At 49.0% G+C, this 17,680-nt stretch overlaps 1 protein-coding gene across 1 annotated transcript in view; it reads right to left on the bottom strand.

The window, feature by feature from the left end:
- LOC138293843 (volume-regulated anion channel subunit LRRC8C-like) overlaps positions 1 to 17,680 on the bottom strand; it is a 65,661-nt gene that overhangs the window by 3,176 nt on the left and 44,805 nt on the right. Inside the window, exons 4-7 of the mRNA XM_069233154.1 lie at positions 16,158 to 16,871; positions 14,931 to 14,964; positions 7,863 to 7,898; positions 3,830 to 3,863 (exon numbers count right to left, since the gene is read on the bottom strand). Of these exons, the coding sequence (XP_069089255.1) occupies positions 3,830 to 3,863; positions 7,863 to 7,898; positions 14,931 to 14,964; positions 16,158 to 16,871 (818 nt within the window). The remainder of the gene's footprint in view (positions 1 to 3,829; positions 3,864 to 7,862; positions 7,899 to 14,930; positions 14,965 to 16,157; positions 16,872 to 17,680) is intronic.

Genomic DNA, 17,680 nt, shown 5'->3' with positions numbered 1-17,680 from the left:
GAAAACAGTAATGTAGTGCTCTGTAGTCATGGTTCCCTCTGGTCTTGCATCTGCAACTGGACCTCCCGCTTGGAAGTTCCTGCTGCAGTCTCTAAATGTTCACACAATGCTGTGATATACTTGCACTGTGTGCCTTTGTCTCATGATGGAATCACTTGCAGCATCACTTCAGGCCACAGCAATGCCCACATTTCCAGGGACAGGCATTTATCCAACACACTGCAAGATAGTGAAAACCATTTGCATAAAGTAGATCAGTGCACCTTTGTTGCAGTGAATTGACGCGTCACGGTACATTAATTTTAATTAAAGTGTTTAATTTGCAATTTGCTGGTATTCAGTGTAATGTAAGGAATTTGCATGAGGAATAAAATTGCTGTCTCGTTCTGAGGGACCCACTTCTTGAGAGAACAAACTTTAATAGTTTTTGCCACAAGTGCTACCAAAATGAGCTATAATTTAAACTATAATTAAAAGGAAAAAAACACACCTATTTGCTCTTGTAGCATTTTCATTGTATGTGTTAAAAAAGAAACAGTTGGGCCCAAATAAAAGGGTGGACCAGGCCGTTACTGAGAGCTAAAGTGCCCCAAGATATCGTTATTGCCTTATTTCTGTCTCTGAGTCCCCTCAAAAAGTAGACATGTTTTATAAGCATTATTGTTGTTTGCAATTTCATTTCTAAGTATTTATAGTATTATAATTCTTTTTATAGCTTATCACTATTTAATATGCTCTATTAACATGCATTGTGATACTATAAACTAAACGCTGTCTCTTTAGATAAGTATTCACACCTTACAAATCAAGGGGCTAATTTGTCTCATGATAATGTTGAAAAACATAGGCCCAAATTTAAGAAGGCCTAGCGTCACATTAGCGTCATTTATTTGACGCTAATGTGGCGATAGGCTTGCAAATTGCTGTGCCACTTTGTAACCCTTTGCAACACGTTATGCATTTGCCATGCATAAGTTATTCATAGGGGATGTTCTGGTGCAAGGAGGCCAGCATATATGGCGTCATTTTAAACGCCTGCTGAAAGCAGGCATTAAAAGGACGCACCTATTGTAATCAATTGGCCTCCTGCACTTTGCTCCATTAACGTCAAAATGTTTGACGCTAGTGGAGCAAAGTGCCACAATAGCATCAAAAATATTGACGGTATTATTCCTAATACCGACATGGTGGACTGTATCATAAATTCGGCACACACATGGTGGCGTTAGGGGAGGACGCAAAAAAAGTGGCACTGCATTGGATGCAGCACCACTTTTCTTAAATTCGGCCCATAAGGTCTGTGCAGGAGCCTCTCGAGGAAGGAGGAGCTTTAGACATTCCAGAAGGAACATCTACGATAAACACTCTGCATCACAGATATACTCTGAAGCCTGCTATCTGGTTCCATATAAAAACATCAACAAAACAAATGAAGATTGCCTATGTCTTTAGGCTGGCTACAGACAGGAAAAATATGAACAATGAACATTTACAAATGTGTGCCATTTAGGAAGGGACCTCTTATTTTTGGCAAGATTTCTGTGCTAATGTGGACATGAGCAAGGACGAAGGGAATTCAACTCCGAGTTCATCTAAAAATTGCCACCAATTACAATCCTAATTTTCATTGTTTTTACATGTACTGCCTTCTAACCATACGGTTTATGTGTGCAAATATGCTTTTAATCTTTTCTACACTAAAACCCGAGTTTGTTAAGCAAGCATTTTAAAAATATACTGTGAATTTCTTGTGTGCACTTCCATCTGGGGAAAATGCTTCGGTAAACCTATCATATAAAGTGCGTTACTGTTTATTTCTGGCAGAATCTGATGGTTGTCCAATACACATTGGGCCTCATTTAGACAGAATAACTGCACTCCAAATTTAGAGATGTACATTGCCCCAGTAGGTATTTACACTGGCAGAAACAACTGTCATGTTATTTCCTATCAATCCATTGAAAGTGTGCCAAATGGCACACTTTAATTTCTTTTTTTTAATTTTTAAAAAGAAAATCTTGACGCAATGACCCCTTCACGATGGGAGTTTTCTCCCATGGCGTGGGCGTCAGTGAAGAACAAGTTACTTACCTTTGGTAACGCTTTTTCTGGTGGATATAGTATCTACCTGTGGATTCCTCACCTTTTGAATACTCCTATTGCGCCAGTATTCGTCGTAATTCTTTTCTTTTGGGCTCTCCACGAGGATGTCACAATGGAATGGCTCCAGACGTGACTCCGTCTGCATCATCAGAGCTATAATAAGTCCTTGCTGATGTCAGTTTCATCCACTTCTTTTGTGCCTTTCAAGGCGAACGGGTGAACACCAACATCGCAAACACAGCATATGCGAGCTCAAGAATTTAGTTACATTTATATATAAACATATATTCTGTCTTTACAATTTGCAACATATACATAACAATTTCCTTCTTGGTATATTCAGACAGGCAATGGGGAGGCGGGTGGGCCATTGAGAAATACACAGGTAGATACTATATCCACCAGAAAAAAGTGTAAGTAACTTGTTCTTCTGATGGATACATCTATCTGTGGATTCCTCACCTTTTGAGTAGAGTCCCAAAGCAGTCCCACACTCAAACGTGGGTCCCTGTCTATCGATACCTAGAAATGCTATAGCACTGAACGGGCAAAATGGCCATCCCTCCTCACTTCTGAGTCCAAGCAGTAATGTTTTGCAAAAGTGTGGAGGGAAGCCCAGGTTGCTGCCTTGCAAATGTCAACAACTGGCACACATCTAGCCAAAGCTGAAGTAGTAGTCTTGGAGCTGGTAGAATGAGCCCTAATGTCCTCAGGAGGATCTTCATTGTCCAGTGCATAACGTTTTAATGCAAAGAATGACTCACCTTGACTATGTTCTCTTGCGGACAGCTTTGCCCTTCATTTTGCCCATGTAGCTGATGAACAGCTGATCAGCCATTTTAAATGTGCTTGCCTTGGCCCTTTAGAAGCTCAACGCTCTCTTTGGATTCAGATGATGCAGCCTTTCCTCCTCCTTAGAGGGATGGGGAGGAGAGTAAAAGGAAGGAAGGGTGATGGACTGCCCTAAATGAAAAGGAGTCACTACCTTTAGCAGGAAAGACACCCTGGTTTTCAAAACCACCTTGTCGGCAAGGAAAGTGGTAAACAGTTGTTTTAAACTCAGAGCTTGCAGTTCACTAACATGTGAGCAGAAGTGATCCATATGAGAAAAACAGTTTTAAATGCAAGGAGCCTCAACGGGCAACTATGTAATCGTTCAAACGGAGTACCCATTAGCTATTTTATCACTAAATTTAAATCTCATTGAGGCATTATTAATGGTGTGGGAGGAAACATATTTGTCAAACCCTTAAGAAACCTTAAAACTATAGGGGACTTAAACAAAGAGGGTTAGTTAGGTAAACAAATAAGTGCGTTCCCTGCATCGGATACTGGAGGCTGCAGAACAACGGGCAGTGCGTGTTCTAACAAGTGGCAAACAGGTCTATCTGATGCATCCCCCATAACTGGAAGACATGAAGAGCCACTCATGGTCGGCTGAAAATTGACAGCTGAGACTGTTCGCACGTATGTTGAGAACTCCGGCCAAATGGTTTGCTACTAGGCAAATCCGATGGTCTTGAGCCCAGGACCAGAGTCGTAGAGCCTCTCTACAGAGAAGTTACGACCATACTCCTCCCTGTTTTTGATGTAGCACATCGTGCCAGTGTTGTCTGTCAAGACCTGTACTGACAGACCGCGAATGGAAGGGAGGAAGGCCTTGTGAGCCAGATGTATCGCCCGCAACTCCAACAGATTGATGTGAAACATCTGTTTTTCTGGAGACCAAAGACCTTTGATCTCCAGATCCCTCAGATGAGCTTCCCACCCTAGAGTGGAAGCATCCGTTATCACTGTGGTCACCGGAAGTGGCAGGCAAAATAGCCTCCCTTGAGTAAGGTTGCTGTCCACAGACTACCATTGAAGATCCATCACAGTGCTTCTGGAGTTCCTTATAGACTCCTTGAGATCTCCGTTGTGTTGAAACCACTGCTTGCGGAAGCACCACTGGAAGGCCCTCATGGGCCAGCGTGCATGAGTGACCAACAGAATGCAGGAAGCAAACAGACCGAGCAGACGTAAAACCTTTTAGGACTGGAACAAGCGCTCCATTCTGAGACACTGGAATCGTAGACTGAATGTCTTGAACCCTGTATGGAGGAGGAATGGCACGATTTGCTGTGGTGTCCAGTACCGCCCTTATGAACAGGATGCTCTGAGAGGGCTCCAGGTGAGATTTGGCAATACTGATGGAAAACCCCAGGTTGAACAACTGGTGCGTTGTCAACAGCAAGTGATGCTGCACCAACTTTGGAGATCTGGCTTTGAGCAACCATTCGACCAGGTAAGGGAATACTGGTATTCCCCACCGCCGGAGATGTGCACCTACCAGTGCCATCACCTTTGTGAAGACTCGAAGTGGAGAAATAAGACCAAACGGAAGGACTGCAAACTGGTAATGCTGCAAACCTACCATGAACCGGAGATACATTCTGTGCGACTGGAGGATGGGAATGTGAAAATGCACATCCTGCAAGTCTATGGAAACCATCCACTCTTCTTTGTCCAGCACAAGACTCACCTGTGCTAGGGTCAACATTTTGAATATTTCCTGTTTGAGGAACCAATTCAAAATCCTCAGCTCTAGGATCGGCCATAAATGACTATCCTTTTTGGGAATCAGAAAATGCCTTGAATAATAACCCTTACCCCTTTCCTGCTCTGGAACCAACTCCACTGCACCCTTTAAAAGCAGAATATGTACCTCTGGCTAAAGCAGCAGCAGATGCTCTTCCGAACAAAAACTTTGCTGGAAGGGAAGGGAGGGGGGCTCCCAGAAGGAAAGGGCATATCCTGCAATGCCTAACAGCCAACTGTCCTTTGTTATGGCCCCATACTCTTGAGGGAAATGAATCAACCTCCCCCTATGGGTAACACATGCTCGTGAAGGGTGGGGGAACTAGGGTTGCTTCCCTGACAGGTTAGCAGAGGAGGAGGAAGTGAAGGGGGGAAGAAGGCTGGTGGAGTGCACCACGTTGCTTAGCTCTCCCACGACCTCTGTAGGATCTATAAAGGGGGATGGCAAACTGCTGTTTTTGGAAGTGCTGCCTCCCATGAAAGGAGGAGTTGCGGCCAACCCCCTAAACCTATGCAAAGGTCTGTATGTCCTGGAGAGTGATTGAAGACCGAAGGGCTTGCCGGTGGCCTGCTCTCCGTAAACCTCTCCAAGGCCAAATCTGCCTTAGCCCCAAACAACCCGGATCCATCGAATGGAAGATCCATTACCACAGACCGCACATCAGGAGAGAGCCCCCATCCTCTCAGCCATGCATGCCTTCTGTTGGGTATTGAAGTCCCCATGGCCCTGTCAAAAGAGTCTGCTGTATCCAGGCCTGATTGAATAAACTACTTCACTGCTGCCTGACCTGTCCTGCAAGAGTTCTGCAAAATAACTACACTTCCTGCAGCAGTTTGGGTGATGAGCTCTTTCGCCAAATCCATCAGTGCATGGATGTACCTGCCCAACAAGTACTGCCTTCAACGCCATACTTCCAGATGAAAAGATCTTTTTCGCTGACTGTTTCATCCGCTTTAACTCCCTGTCAGCAAGAGTCGTGGAAAAGGAACCAGGTGCAGACCTCGAAGAGCATGAAGCTTGTACCACCAGGCTTTCAGGTGTTGGATGTTGGCTCAGAAACTGAGGATCCCCTGGTGCTACCCTATAACTCCCGGCAATGGATTTCGAAACTGCAGGAGTAGAAACAGGTTTTTGCCACAAATCTAGGACTGGCTCCGACAAAGCGTCATTGAGTGGCAGCAGGGGTTCTGATGCTTCAGAGGAAGAATGGAGAACCTCTGCTAAAATTCAATTCTGTATTGGTCACTGGTAAGTCCAGACGTTCTGCTGCCTTCCTGATTACCCCATGATATGAGGTAACCTCCGGTGGGGGTATACCCACAACGGATAATAATTCCCATTTAGGGGACATGTCCAGCCCACTTACCAGCTCAATGCCTTCAAACCTCTAGGAAGGAATCGGAGTCTCCCCTCCTTCGAGGTTCTGATGAATAAGTTACTTACCTTCGGTAATGCTTTTTCTGGTGGATACAATAACTACCTGTGGATTCCTCACCTAAAGAATTCTCCCCTCGCGCCAGCCTCAATGGAAATTTCTTCTAGCTCTGCACGTCAACGATGACGTCACAATCGCCCGACTCCACGCGACGCCGTATGACGTCATCCAGGCAATAAGAAGCCCTCGTCAACGTGCAGACGTCAGTTAGCACAATTTTTTACGTGCCATAGAGGCGAACAGATTAAACCTAAAGAGTACATATTCATCTAGAATGAATGAAAATAGAACATTTATTATAAAACACATTATAAATAACAGTAATGAATGCTCAATACAAGAGAGAAATATATGTATATATAAACCAAGTCCAAAAATGTCTTCTTTGAACTATCTTAATTTGCAAAGGAAATGTATATACAGTTATCACAACTATATACATGAATTAGTTATATACATATGTACAAGACCAAGGATGCTCACCCAAGGACTTCTCGGTTTGACGAGTCAGGCAACGGGGAGGCAGGTGGGACCGTGAGGAATCCACAGGTAGTTATTGTATCCACCAGAAAAAGCTTTACCGAAGGTAAGTAACTTATTCTTCTGATGGATACACCTACCTGTGGATTCCTCACCTAAAGAATAGAGTCCCAAAGCAGTACTACCTCCGGAGGTGGGTGCCCGAATCGTCAAACCAAGAAATCCTGCAGCACCGAGCGAGCAAAATGGCCATCCCTCCTAACCTCAGAATCCAAACAGTAATGTTTGGCAAAAGTATGGAGGGACGCCCAAGTCGCTTCCCTGCAGATGTCAGCCACAGGATCACCTCTAGCCAAAGCTGATGAAGCTGCTTTGGCCCTGGTGGAATGGGCACGAAGCCCTACAGGTGGATCTTTCTTCGCCAAAGAATAGCAAACCTTAATACATAGATTGACCCACCTGGATAGCGTTCTCTTGTGGACCGCTCTACCTTTTCTCTTCCCCACGTATCCAACGAAGAGCTGATCATCTTGCCTGAACTCTCTCGTTCTGGCGACGTAGAAGCTCAGCGCTCTTCGTGGATCCAGCCGGTGGAGCCTCTCTTCCTCCTTGGCTGGGTGAGGTGGAGGGTAGAAGGAAGAGAGAGTAATCGACTGCCCCAGGTGAACGGGAGTGTAACAACCTTCGGTAGGAAAGCCACCTTGGGCCTTAACACCACTTTGTCCTTGAAGAAAGAAAGGTATGGGGGATCTACACTGAGAGCCTGAAGCTCACTAACCCTTCTGGCAGATGTTATGGCCACCAGGAAAACAGTCTTGAATACCAGGAACCGTAAAGAATAAGAGTGCTTCGGTTCAAAAGGGGACCCCATTAGAAATGTTAAGACTAATTTAAGGTCCCACTGAGGCATAACAAATGGCGTTGGTGGAAATTTGTTAGTGAGACCCTTTAGGAACCTTAAAACAATGGGAGATTTAAAGAAAGATGGCTGATCTGGAAGGCACAAAAATGCGGATAGAGCAGACAAGTAACCTTTGACTGTGGCAATAGCACAACCCTTCTGTGTTAGGTAAAGTGCAAATGACAAAATATCAGATAAACCAGCTTTTAAGGGATCTATACTGTTCTCTCCACACCAGCATGCAAATTTGGACCAACGACTAGCATAGATTGACTTGGTGGAGTGTCGCTTGGCCGATAAAATAACATCCACCACCTCTGGTGGGAGAGAAAAGGAAATTAGATTGCCCCGTTCAATCTCCAGGCATGAAGGTGTAGGCTCTGGAGGTGGGGGTGTAGATTCTGCCCCTGCGACTGCGAGAGGAGGTCCACCCTGTAAGGGAGACTGAGCGGTGGTCACTGAGAGAGTTGGAGAAGGTCTGCATACCATACCTTTCTTGGCCAATCCGGAGCTATTAAGATGACTTGAGCTTGGTCTTGGCGGATCTTCCTCAGAACTCGAGGAATCTAGGGTAAGGGGGGAAACGGGTAAAGCAACTGACCCTTCCAGGACATCTGAAACGCGTCCCCCAAAGCTCCTTGCACCGGATACTGGAGGCTGCAAAATTGCGGGCACTGCGCATTCTCTTGAGTGGCAAACAGATCTATTTGTGGAGATACCCACATCCGGAAGATATACAGAACTAGATCTGGATGAAGACGCCACTCGTGGTCGACCGAGCTGCGTCGACTTAGAACATCCGCACGCACGTTCAGGACTCCGGCCAAATGATGTGCTACCAAGCAGATCTTGTGTTCCTGAAGCCAGGACCAGAGTCGAAGAACTTCTCTGCAGAGAAGATACGACCCCACTCCTCCCTGTTTGTTTATATACCACATCGCTGTAGAGTTGTCTGTTAGAATCTGGACTGACTGACCGCGAATGGAAGGGAGGAAGGCCTTGAGAGCTAGACGTACTGCCCGCAATTCCAACAGACTGATGTGTAATCTCTGTTCTACCGGAGACCAAAGGCCTTTGATCTCCAGGTCCCCCAGATGAGCTCCCCACCCTAAAGTGGAAGCATCCTTTACTATCGTGGCCACTGGTGGGGGTAGCGAGAACGGCCTTCCTTGTGACAGGTTGTCGACCGCTGCCCACCATTGAAGATCCACTGCAGTGTCTCTGGAGATCCTTATCGACTCCTCGAGATCCCCTTTGTGCTGAAACCACTGCCTGCGGATGCACCACTGAAGAGTCCTCATGTGCCAGCGTGCATGAGTGACCAACAGTATGCAAGAAGCGAACAGACTGAGCAGACGAAGGACCTTTTAAACATTGGAATCAACGCCTGAATGTCCTGAATCTGCTGCGGCGGAGGAAAGGCCCGATTCAATGTTGTGTCCAGTACTGCCCCTATGAAAAGGAGGCATTGAGAGGGCTCTAGGTGAGATTTGGGCACGTTCACCGAAAAGCCCAGATCGAACAACAACTAAGTTGTCGACTGCAAGTGATGCCGCGAGAGCTCCAGAGACTTGGCTTTGATCAACCAATCATCCAGATGAACGAGTTACTTACCTTCGGTAACGACTTTTCTGGTGGATACATTAGCTACCTGTGGATTCCTCACCTCATGAATACTCCCATGGCGCCAGCCTTCGACGGAAATCTTCTTACTAGTCTCTGCACGTCGACGAGGACGTCACTGTCTCGCACGCGACGCCGTCTGACGTCATACAGGCAATAAGAGGTCCTCGACGACGTGCGGACGTCAGTACCAATCATTTTTTACGTGCATGAGAACAACCAGGCAATGCAATGAAAGAACAAAGCAACATCCATTATATTGTAAAAATACACCACATTGTATGAATAACTGTAAATCTTTTTTTATGTACATATATATATATATATATATAAAACTCTTTCTTTTAAAATATATACACACACCAAGTATATACATAAAGATATATACACCTATACCTATATATATATAAATATATTATATATATACATCTATTGCACCCTCAAAGATCAAGAGGAGCGCACTCAAGGATTACTTGGCAAGACCATAAAGGCAACGGGGAGGCGGGTGGGACCGTGAGGAATCCACAGGTAGCTAATGTATCCACCAGAAAAGTCGTTACCGAAGGTAAGTAACTCGTTCTTCTGATGGATACAACTACCTGTGGATTCCTCACCTCATGAATAGAGTCCCAAAGCAGTACCACGCCCGGCGGTGGGTGCCTAAATGGTCAAACCAAGAAATCCTGCAGCACTGACCGTGCAAAATGGCCGTCCCTTCTAACCTCAGAATCTAAACAGTAATGTTTTGCAAAAGTGTGAAGGGACGACCAAGTTGCGGCCTTGCAGATGTCGACCACAGGAACACCTCTGGCTAAGGCCGAAGTGGCCGACTTAGCTCTGGTGGAATGAGCTCTAATGCCCTCAGGAGGATCCTTCTTTGCCAAAGAGTAACATATTTTAATGCAAAGAACAACCCACCTGGATAGTGTTCTCTTGTGGACTGCCTTTCCTCTCCTCTTGCCCACGTATCCAATAAACAGCTGATCCTCCAGCCTGAAATCCTTTGTTCTATCGATAAAGAAGCTCAACGCTCTCTTTGGATCCAGACGGTGCAGTCTTTCTTCCTCTTTGGAAGGATGAGGCGGAGGATAGAACGTGGACAAAGTAATTGCCTGAGCCAAATGGAAGGGTGAAACAACCTTCGGGAGGAAAGCAGCCTTGGTCCTCAACACCACCTTATCCCCATAAAAAGTTGTATAAGGGGGTTTTACTGATAAGGCCTGCAACTCACTCACTCTCCTTGCTGATGTTATAGCTATCAGGAAGACTGTTTTTAAAAACAAATACCTCAAGGGGCAAGAATGCATAGGTTCAAAAGGGGACCCCATAAGGAAAGTCAGGACTAAGGACAAATCCCATTGCGGCATAACGAATGGCTTTGGAGGATATTGATTTAGAAGACCTTTCAAGAATCTGATAACAATAGGGGATTTAAATAAAGATGGTTGGTCTGGAAGACATATGAAGGCTGACAAGGCCGATAAATAACCTTTAATGGTAGCCACTGCACAACCTTTCTGCGCCAGAGATAGAGCAAAAGACAAAACGTCCGATAGATGAGCTTGTAAAGGATCAATCTGCCTCTCTCCACACCACGCAACAAATTTAGACCACCTATTAGCGTAGATAGATTTAGTGGAGTGTCGCCTGGCCGCTAATATAACATCCACTACCTCAGGCGGGAGAGAGAAGGAACTCAGGTTGCCCCGTTCAATCTCCAGGCATGTAGGTGCAGACTCTGGAGGTTGGGGTGTAGAACCTGCCCCTGCGACTGCGAGAGGAGGTCTGCCCTGAAAGGGAGACGGAGCGGCGGGCACGTTGAGAGTTGGAGAAGGTCGGAGTACCACACCCTCCTTGGCCAATCCGGAGCTATTACGATTACTAGAGCCCGGTCTTGGTGAATCTTCCTCAATACTCGAGGAATCAAGGGTATGGGAGGAAACGCGTAAAGCAACTGGCCGCACCAGGTCATTTGAAACGCGTCCCCCAACGCTTCCTGCATCGGATACTGAAGGCTGCAGAACAACGGACAATGCGCGTTCTCTCGAGTGGCAAACAGATCTACCCGAGGAAACCCCCACTTCTGGAAGATTAAACGGACTTGATCTGGATGGAGACGCCACTCGTGGTCTGCCGAGAAGTGGCGACTGAGACTGTCCGCACTCACGTTCAAGACTCCGGCCAGATGGTTTGCTATCAAGCAAATCCGATGGTCCTTTGCCCAGGACCATAGTCGAAGAGCTTCTCTGCAGAGAAGGTACGACCCCACTCCTCCCTGCTTGTTTATGTACCACATCGTGGTAGTATTGTCCGTTAGGACCTGTACCGACTGACCACGAAGGGAAGGGAGGAAGGCCTTGAGAGCCAGACGTACAGCCCGTAACTCTAACAGATTGATGTGAAAAATCTGTTCCTCTGGAGACCAAAGACCTTTGATCTCCAGATCCCCCAGATGAGCTCCCCACCCTAGAGTGGAAGCATCCGTTATGACTGTGGCCACTGGTGGCGACTGCTGGAACGGTTTTCCTTGTGAAAGATTGTTGCTTGCAATCCACCACTTCAAATCCACAGCAGCATCTCTGGAGATCTTGACAGTACCCTCTAGATCCCCTCTGTGTTGAGACCACTGCCTTCGGAGGCACCACTGAAGAGCCCTCATGTGCCAGCGAGCATGCGTGACCAACAGAATGCAGGAGGCAAAAAGACCGAGCAGACGAAGGACCTTGAGGACTGGAACTACCGCTCCATTTCGAAACATTGGAACCAAATCCTGAATATCTTGAATCCGCTGAGGCGGAGGAAAGGCCCGACCCAATGTCGTATCCAGTACTGCCCCTATGAACAGGAGGCGCTGAGAGGGCTCCAGGTGAGATTTGGGCTCGTTCACCGAAAAGCCCAGGTCGAACAACAACTGGGTTGTTGACTGCAGATGACGCAACACAAGCTCCGGGGACTTGGCTTTGATCAACCAATCGTCCAAGTAAGGGAATACTGCTATCCCCTTCCTTCTGAGCTCTGCCGCAACCACCGACATCACCTTCGTGAAGACTCGAGGTGCTGAAGTAAGACCAAACGGAAGGACCGCAAACTGGTAGTGTTGCGATCCCACCACAAACCGGAGATACTTCCTGTGTGACTTGAGTATCGGGATATGAAAGTAAGCATCCTGCAAGTCGACAGACACCATCCAGTCTTCCATGTTCAACGCCAAAAGCACCTGTGCTAGGGTCAGCATCTTGAACTTTTCCTGCTTGAGGAACCAATTCAAGATCCTCAGGTCCAGAATTGGTCTCAAACGACCATCCTTCTTGGGAATCAGGAAATACCTTGAGTAAACTCCTTGACCCCTTTCCTGCTCCGGGACCAACTCCACCGCGCCCTTTAAAAGGAGGACTTCTACCTCCTGTTCTAGCAACAGGAGGTGTTCTTGTGAACAATACGAAGGGCGGGGCGGGATGAGGGGCGGAAACTCCCGAAAGGGAAGGGTGTAGCCTTTTCCCACAACACTGAGAACCCAAGTGTCCGACGTAACAGTCTCCCATTTGGTGAGAAAATGCTGTAATCTTCCCCCTACAGGAGAGGAGTGAGTGGGAAATGGTGGAAGCCTAAGGCTGCTTCCCCTGCTGCACCCCGCCAGAGGATGAGGAAGAGGCAGAGTGCTGCTGAGAGGCTCCCCTGGTGCGGACCCTACCCCTCCCCCTAAAAGATCTATAGGGATGGGAAGAGGCAGGTTGCTGATATCTTCCCCGAAAGGAAGAGGAGGAAGAGCCACGCCCAAATCCACGAAACCTCCTGAAGAATCTGGAAGAGGCCGTGGAAGAAGGAGCTTGGAGTCCCAACGACTTAGCCGTGGCCCTGCTCTCCTTAAAACGTTCCAAGGCCGAATCAGCCTTAGCCCCAAACAGTTTGTCCCCATCAAACGGGAGATCCAACAATGTGGACTGTACATCTGCCGAAAAGCCCGAGTTACGTAGCCAGGCCTGTCTCCTTTCCACCACAGTTGTGCCCATTGCTCTGGCTACCGAGTCGGTGGTATCCAGTCCCGTCTGGATAATTTGGGTCGCAGCAGCCTGGGTATCAGAGACAAGATCCAAAAGACCCTGGGGAAGCTCTGTAAACGAAGAGGAGATGTCATCCATCAGAGCATGAATATACCTCCCCAGGATACAGGTCGCATTAGTGGCTTTTAACGCCAGACTGCAGGACGAAAAAATCTTCTTCGACTGCGCCTCTAGCTTTTTTGAGTCTCTGTCCCCAGGCACCGTCGGGAAAGAACCAGGCGCTGATTTGGACGAACAGGAGGCCTGCACAACCAAGCTCTCCGGCGTAGGGTGCCTAGATAGGAAACCAGGATCAGTTGGAGCCGTCCGATACCTCCTGGCCACGGCTCTGTGAACTGCTGGGGAAGATGCCGGCTTCTTCCACACCTCTAAAACCGGATCCAGCAGAGCGTCATTAAAAGGTAATAGAGGCTCCGCCGCGGCTGAGGCCGGATGCAACACCTCTGTCAAAAGGTTTTGTTTCGCCTCCACCACCGGCAAAGGCAGGTCCAAAAAACTAGCTGCCTTCCGTACCACTGTATGAAAGGAAGCAGCTTCCTCGGTATATTCCCCCGGGGACGAAAGGTCCCACTCAGGGGAAGTGTCCAGCCCACTGGCCGACTCCAGTCCACGCAGCCCATCACCCGAGTCCTCTAGCTCTCCTTCCTCTAGGGCTCGTTGGTACTCCTGCTCCTCTAGTACCCGGAGAGCACGCCTCCTTGAATGCAGTCGTTGCTCAATCCGCGGAGTCGACAACACCTCCGCCGAAGTCGGAGATCGGCGCCGATCTTCCGAAGCCACCGACGCCGCATCCGGCGCCACAGGTAACTTCGGCGCCGACTGAAGAGCAGATGAAACGGATGGACCCACCGGAGTCACAGGCCGAAATCTCGACGTCGACGGGATGGAAATCCCTGGGGCCAATCCCTCCGAAGCCATCGGAGCGGCCACCGGCGCCGACACTGGCGCCGAGCCCACGTTCCCAAACGGGAGAAAGGGCATAAAGGGTGCCGGCCGAAGAGGCGCAGGATCACCCAAAGAAAAGGCCAAAGGCCCAGCCGGAGCACCCCCTGGAGCCATCTGTTGGAAGATGGCATACATCGCATTCAAGAATGCGGAACTATCGGCTCCAGGGGTGGGAAAAGCCGGATACTGGGGTGCCTGACTCGGAGGCGACCCCGACGCCGGCCTCGGCGTCTGCGCCGGAGAAAACACCTGAGGCTCCAATACCTCAATCACCGACGCCTGTCCAGGCGAAGTTGGAGACGTCGGAGAGAGCAACGGCGTCGAAGGATGCGGCGTCACCGTGGGGCTGACCTCCCATGTCCTCCGGCGCCGATCCGGAGACCTGGAACGAGCCTCCCTTGAATGACGCCGAGATTCTCTACGGCGCCGGGAGTCTCGATGACGCCGATGTCTTGGAGAAGACTTTTTCTTGTGATGCTTCTCCTTTGACTTGGCCATAAACAGCTTCGCCTCGCGTTCTTTAATGGCCTTCGGATTCATGTGCTGACACGAATCACAAGTCGAGACGTCGTGGTCGGAGCTCAAACACCAAAGGCAATCGGAATGAGGATCCGTCACCGACATCTTGCCTCCACACTCACGACAAGGCTTAAATCCAGACTTTCTCTGCGACATTATTTCCACAGAGAAAGAGTACGCAGCAAGATATACACTGTAACCGCAAGAGTAACAGTTGCTCCCTCGAAGATAACCGTTTCGAATGCACGGAAAAAAGGGAACTGACGTCCGCACGTCGTCGAGGACCTCTTATTGCCTGTATGACGTCAGACGGCGTCGCGTGCGAGACAGTGACGTCCTCGTCGACGTGCAGAGACTAGTAAGAAGATTTCCGTCGAAGGCTGGCGCCATGGGAGTATTCATGAGGTGAGGAATCCACAGGTAGTTGTATCCATCAGAAAAGGAAATATTGCTATCCCCGTTCTTCTGAGCTCTGCTGCAACCACCATCATCACCTTTGTGAAGACTCAAGGTGCCGAAGTAAGACCAAACGGAAGGACCGCAAACTGATAGTGTTGCGACCCCACCACAAACCGGAGATACTTCCTGTGCGACTTGAGGATAGGAATATGGATGTAAGCATCCTGCAAGTCGGCAGACACCATCCAATCTCCTTCGTTCAATGTCAAAAGAACCTGTGACAGGGTCAGCATCTTGAACTTTTCCTGCTTGAGGAACCAATTCAATATCCTCAGGTCCAGGATTGGCCTCAACCGACCATCCTTTTTGGGGATCAGGAAGTATCCTGAATAACAGCCCTGACCCCTTTCCTGCTCTGGAACCAACTCCACTGCACCTTTTGATAAAAGGGATAGCACCTCCTGTTGCAGTAACAGAAGATGGTCTTCCGAACAGAAGGATGGGTGGGGAGGGATGGGAGGAGGAAACTCCCGAAAGGGAAGAGTATAACCTTTCCCCACAATATTGGTGACCCAGGAGTCCGATGTTATTGACTCCCACATGTGAAGAAAGTGAGACAGTCTCCCCCCGACCAGAGATGTGTGAACAGGGAGTGATGGAGAACTAAGGTTGTTTTCCCTCCTGCACTCCTCCGGAGGAAGAGAAAGAGGCAGAGTGCTGCTGGGCGGCCCCTCTAGTGCGTACTCTACCCCTGCCCCTGAAGGATCTATAAGGGAGAGCTCCTGAAGAATGCTGTCCTGCCGCATGGAGCATGCCACGAAAGGAAGCGCCACGACCAAATCCTCTAAACCTCCTAAATGATCTTAAAGAAGAGGAGGTGGCTGCTTGCAGTCCCAAAGATCTTGCTGTGGCCCTACTCTCCTTAAACTGCTCCAAGGCAGAGTCGGCTTTCGCTCCAAAAAGTTTGTCTCCATCAAATGGCCGGTCAAGCAGTGTGGTCTGAACATCAGGAGAGAACCCTGACGATCGTAGCCAGGCATGCCGCCTCGTTGCTATGGACGTGCCCATAGCCCTGGCCACCTAATCTGAGGTGTCCAGCCCAGATTGAATCACCTGGGTCGCCGCCGCCTGAGCGTCCAACAAAAGGTTCTGCATCTCCTGAGACAATCCAGGGTGCCCCTTAGCCTCGTCCATAAGGGCATAAATGTATTTTCCCAAAATGGAAGTAGCATTAGTGGATTTCAAAGCCATGCTACAAGAAGATAAGGCCTTTTTAGCTGACTGGTCCATTCTCGTAGACTCCCTGTCTGCGGGAACTCCTGGAAATGATCCCGGAGCAGTGCGAGAGGAACACGAAGCCTGCACAACCAAACTCTCCGAAGTCGGGTGTTTGGACAAAAACGCTGGATCACCTGGGGCCACTCGATATCTTCTCGCCACCGTCCTGTTCACGGCAGTCGAAGTCACAGGCTTCTTCCACACCTCCCTAATAGGGTTCATAAGAGCCTCACTGAATGGAAGAAGCGGCTCCCCCACAGCTGATGCTGGATGCAACACCTCAGTAAGGATGTTGGTCTTAACATCCGCAGCTGGAAGAGGAAGGTCCAAAAAGTCTGCTGCCTTCCACACCACGGCATGAAAAGAGGCAGCCTCCTCTGTATACTCACCCAGAGAAGCCAAGTCCCACTCCGGGGAAGTGTCTAGACCACTTGCTGTGTCCAAACCTTGCAGGTCCCCTGACGGCTCCATGATCTCCCCTTCCTCCAAGTGCTGCTTCTCATATTCCTGCTCCTCTAGCAGCCTCAGAGCCAACTTTTGGAGCGGAGCCTGGACTCGATCCCCAGCGTCGATAAGGCGTCAGCCGACACCGAAGACCTCGGACGGCGCTGATCCTTGGAGTCATCCGACGCCAGATCCCTCGGCGTCACAGGCATCTTTAAAGTCGATTGGATCCGTGGTGAACCCATCGGTGCCGGGGCGGTGGACGTCGTCGGCGTCACCGGTCTTCTAGGCGACACCATAGGCATCGGCGCCGAACCAGTACTTCCTGAAGGAAGAAAGGGCACGAAGGCCGTCGGTCTGTAAGAAGCCGGAACACCCATGTCGAAGGCCAAAGGACCTGACGGCCCACATGCACACCTCCCGGCGCCATGGTGGCGAAGATATTAAACATTGCGGGAACGCCGGATAACTTTGAGGAGCCAGTGCTTGAGGTGAAGCCGGCGTCGGCTCAGGCATCTCCATCTGCTCCGGAGAAGCCCTCAGCTCCTGATGCGGATCAACTTCATACACCGACAGTGGAGACGTCGGTGAAGCCAGAGTCGTCGGAGGCGTAACAGTTGGACTGACCTCCCAAGTCGGTCGACATCGAGCCGATGGTGACCTCGAACAGGAGCGATCCCTGCTCGACCGGCGCCATGATCAATGCTGGCGCCGAGAGTCCCGATGACGCCGATGAGACCTCGAGGATTTAGAAGAAGATTCCCTGTGATGATGTTTCTCCTTCTTCTTCTTGGATCGGGCCAGAAACAACTTGGCCTCCCGTTCCTTCAGGGCCTTGGGATTCATGCGTTGACATGAACCACACGCCTCGACCTCGTGGTCAGAACTAAGACACCACAAGCAATTGTCGTGTG

Source organism: Pleurodeles waltl, chromosome 4_2, assembly GCF_031143425.1.
Source record: "Pleurodeles waltl isolate 20211129_DDA chromosome 4_2, aPleWal1.hap1.20221129, whole genome shotgun sequence".
Lineage (NCBI taxonomy): Eukaryota > Metazoa > Chordata > Amphibia > Caudata > Salamandridae > Pleurodeles > Pleurodeles waltl.
Note: the sequence above shows the minus strand (reverse complement) of the source record. Positions and strands in the feature narration are given on the sequence as shown.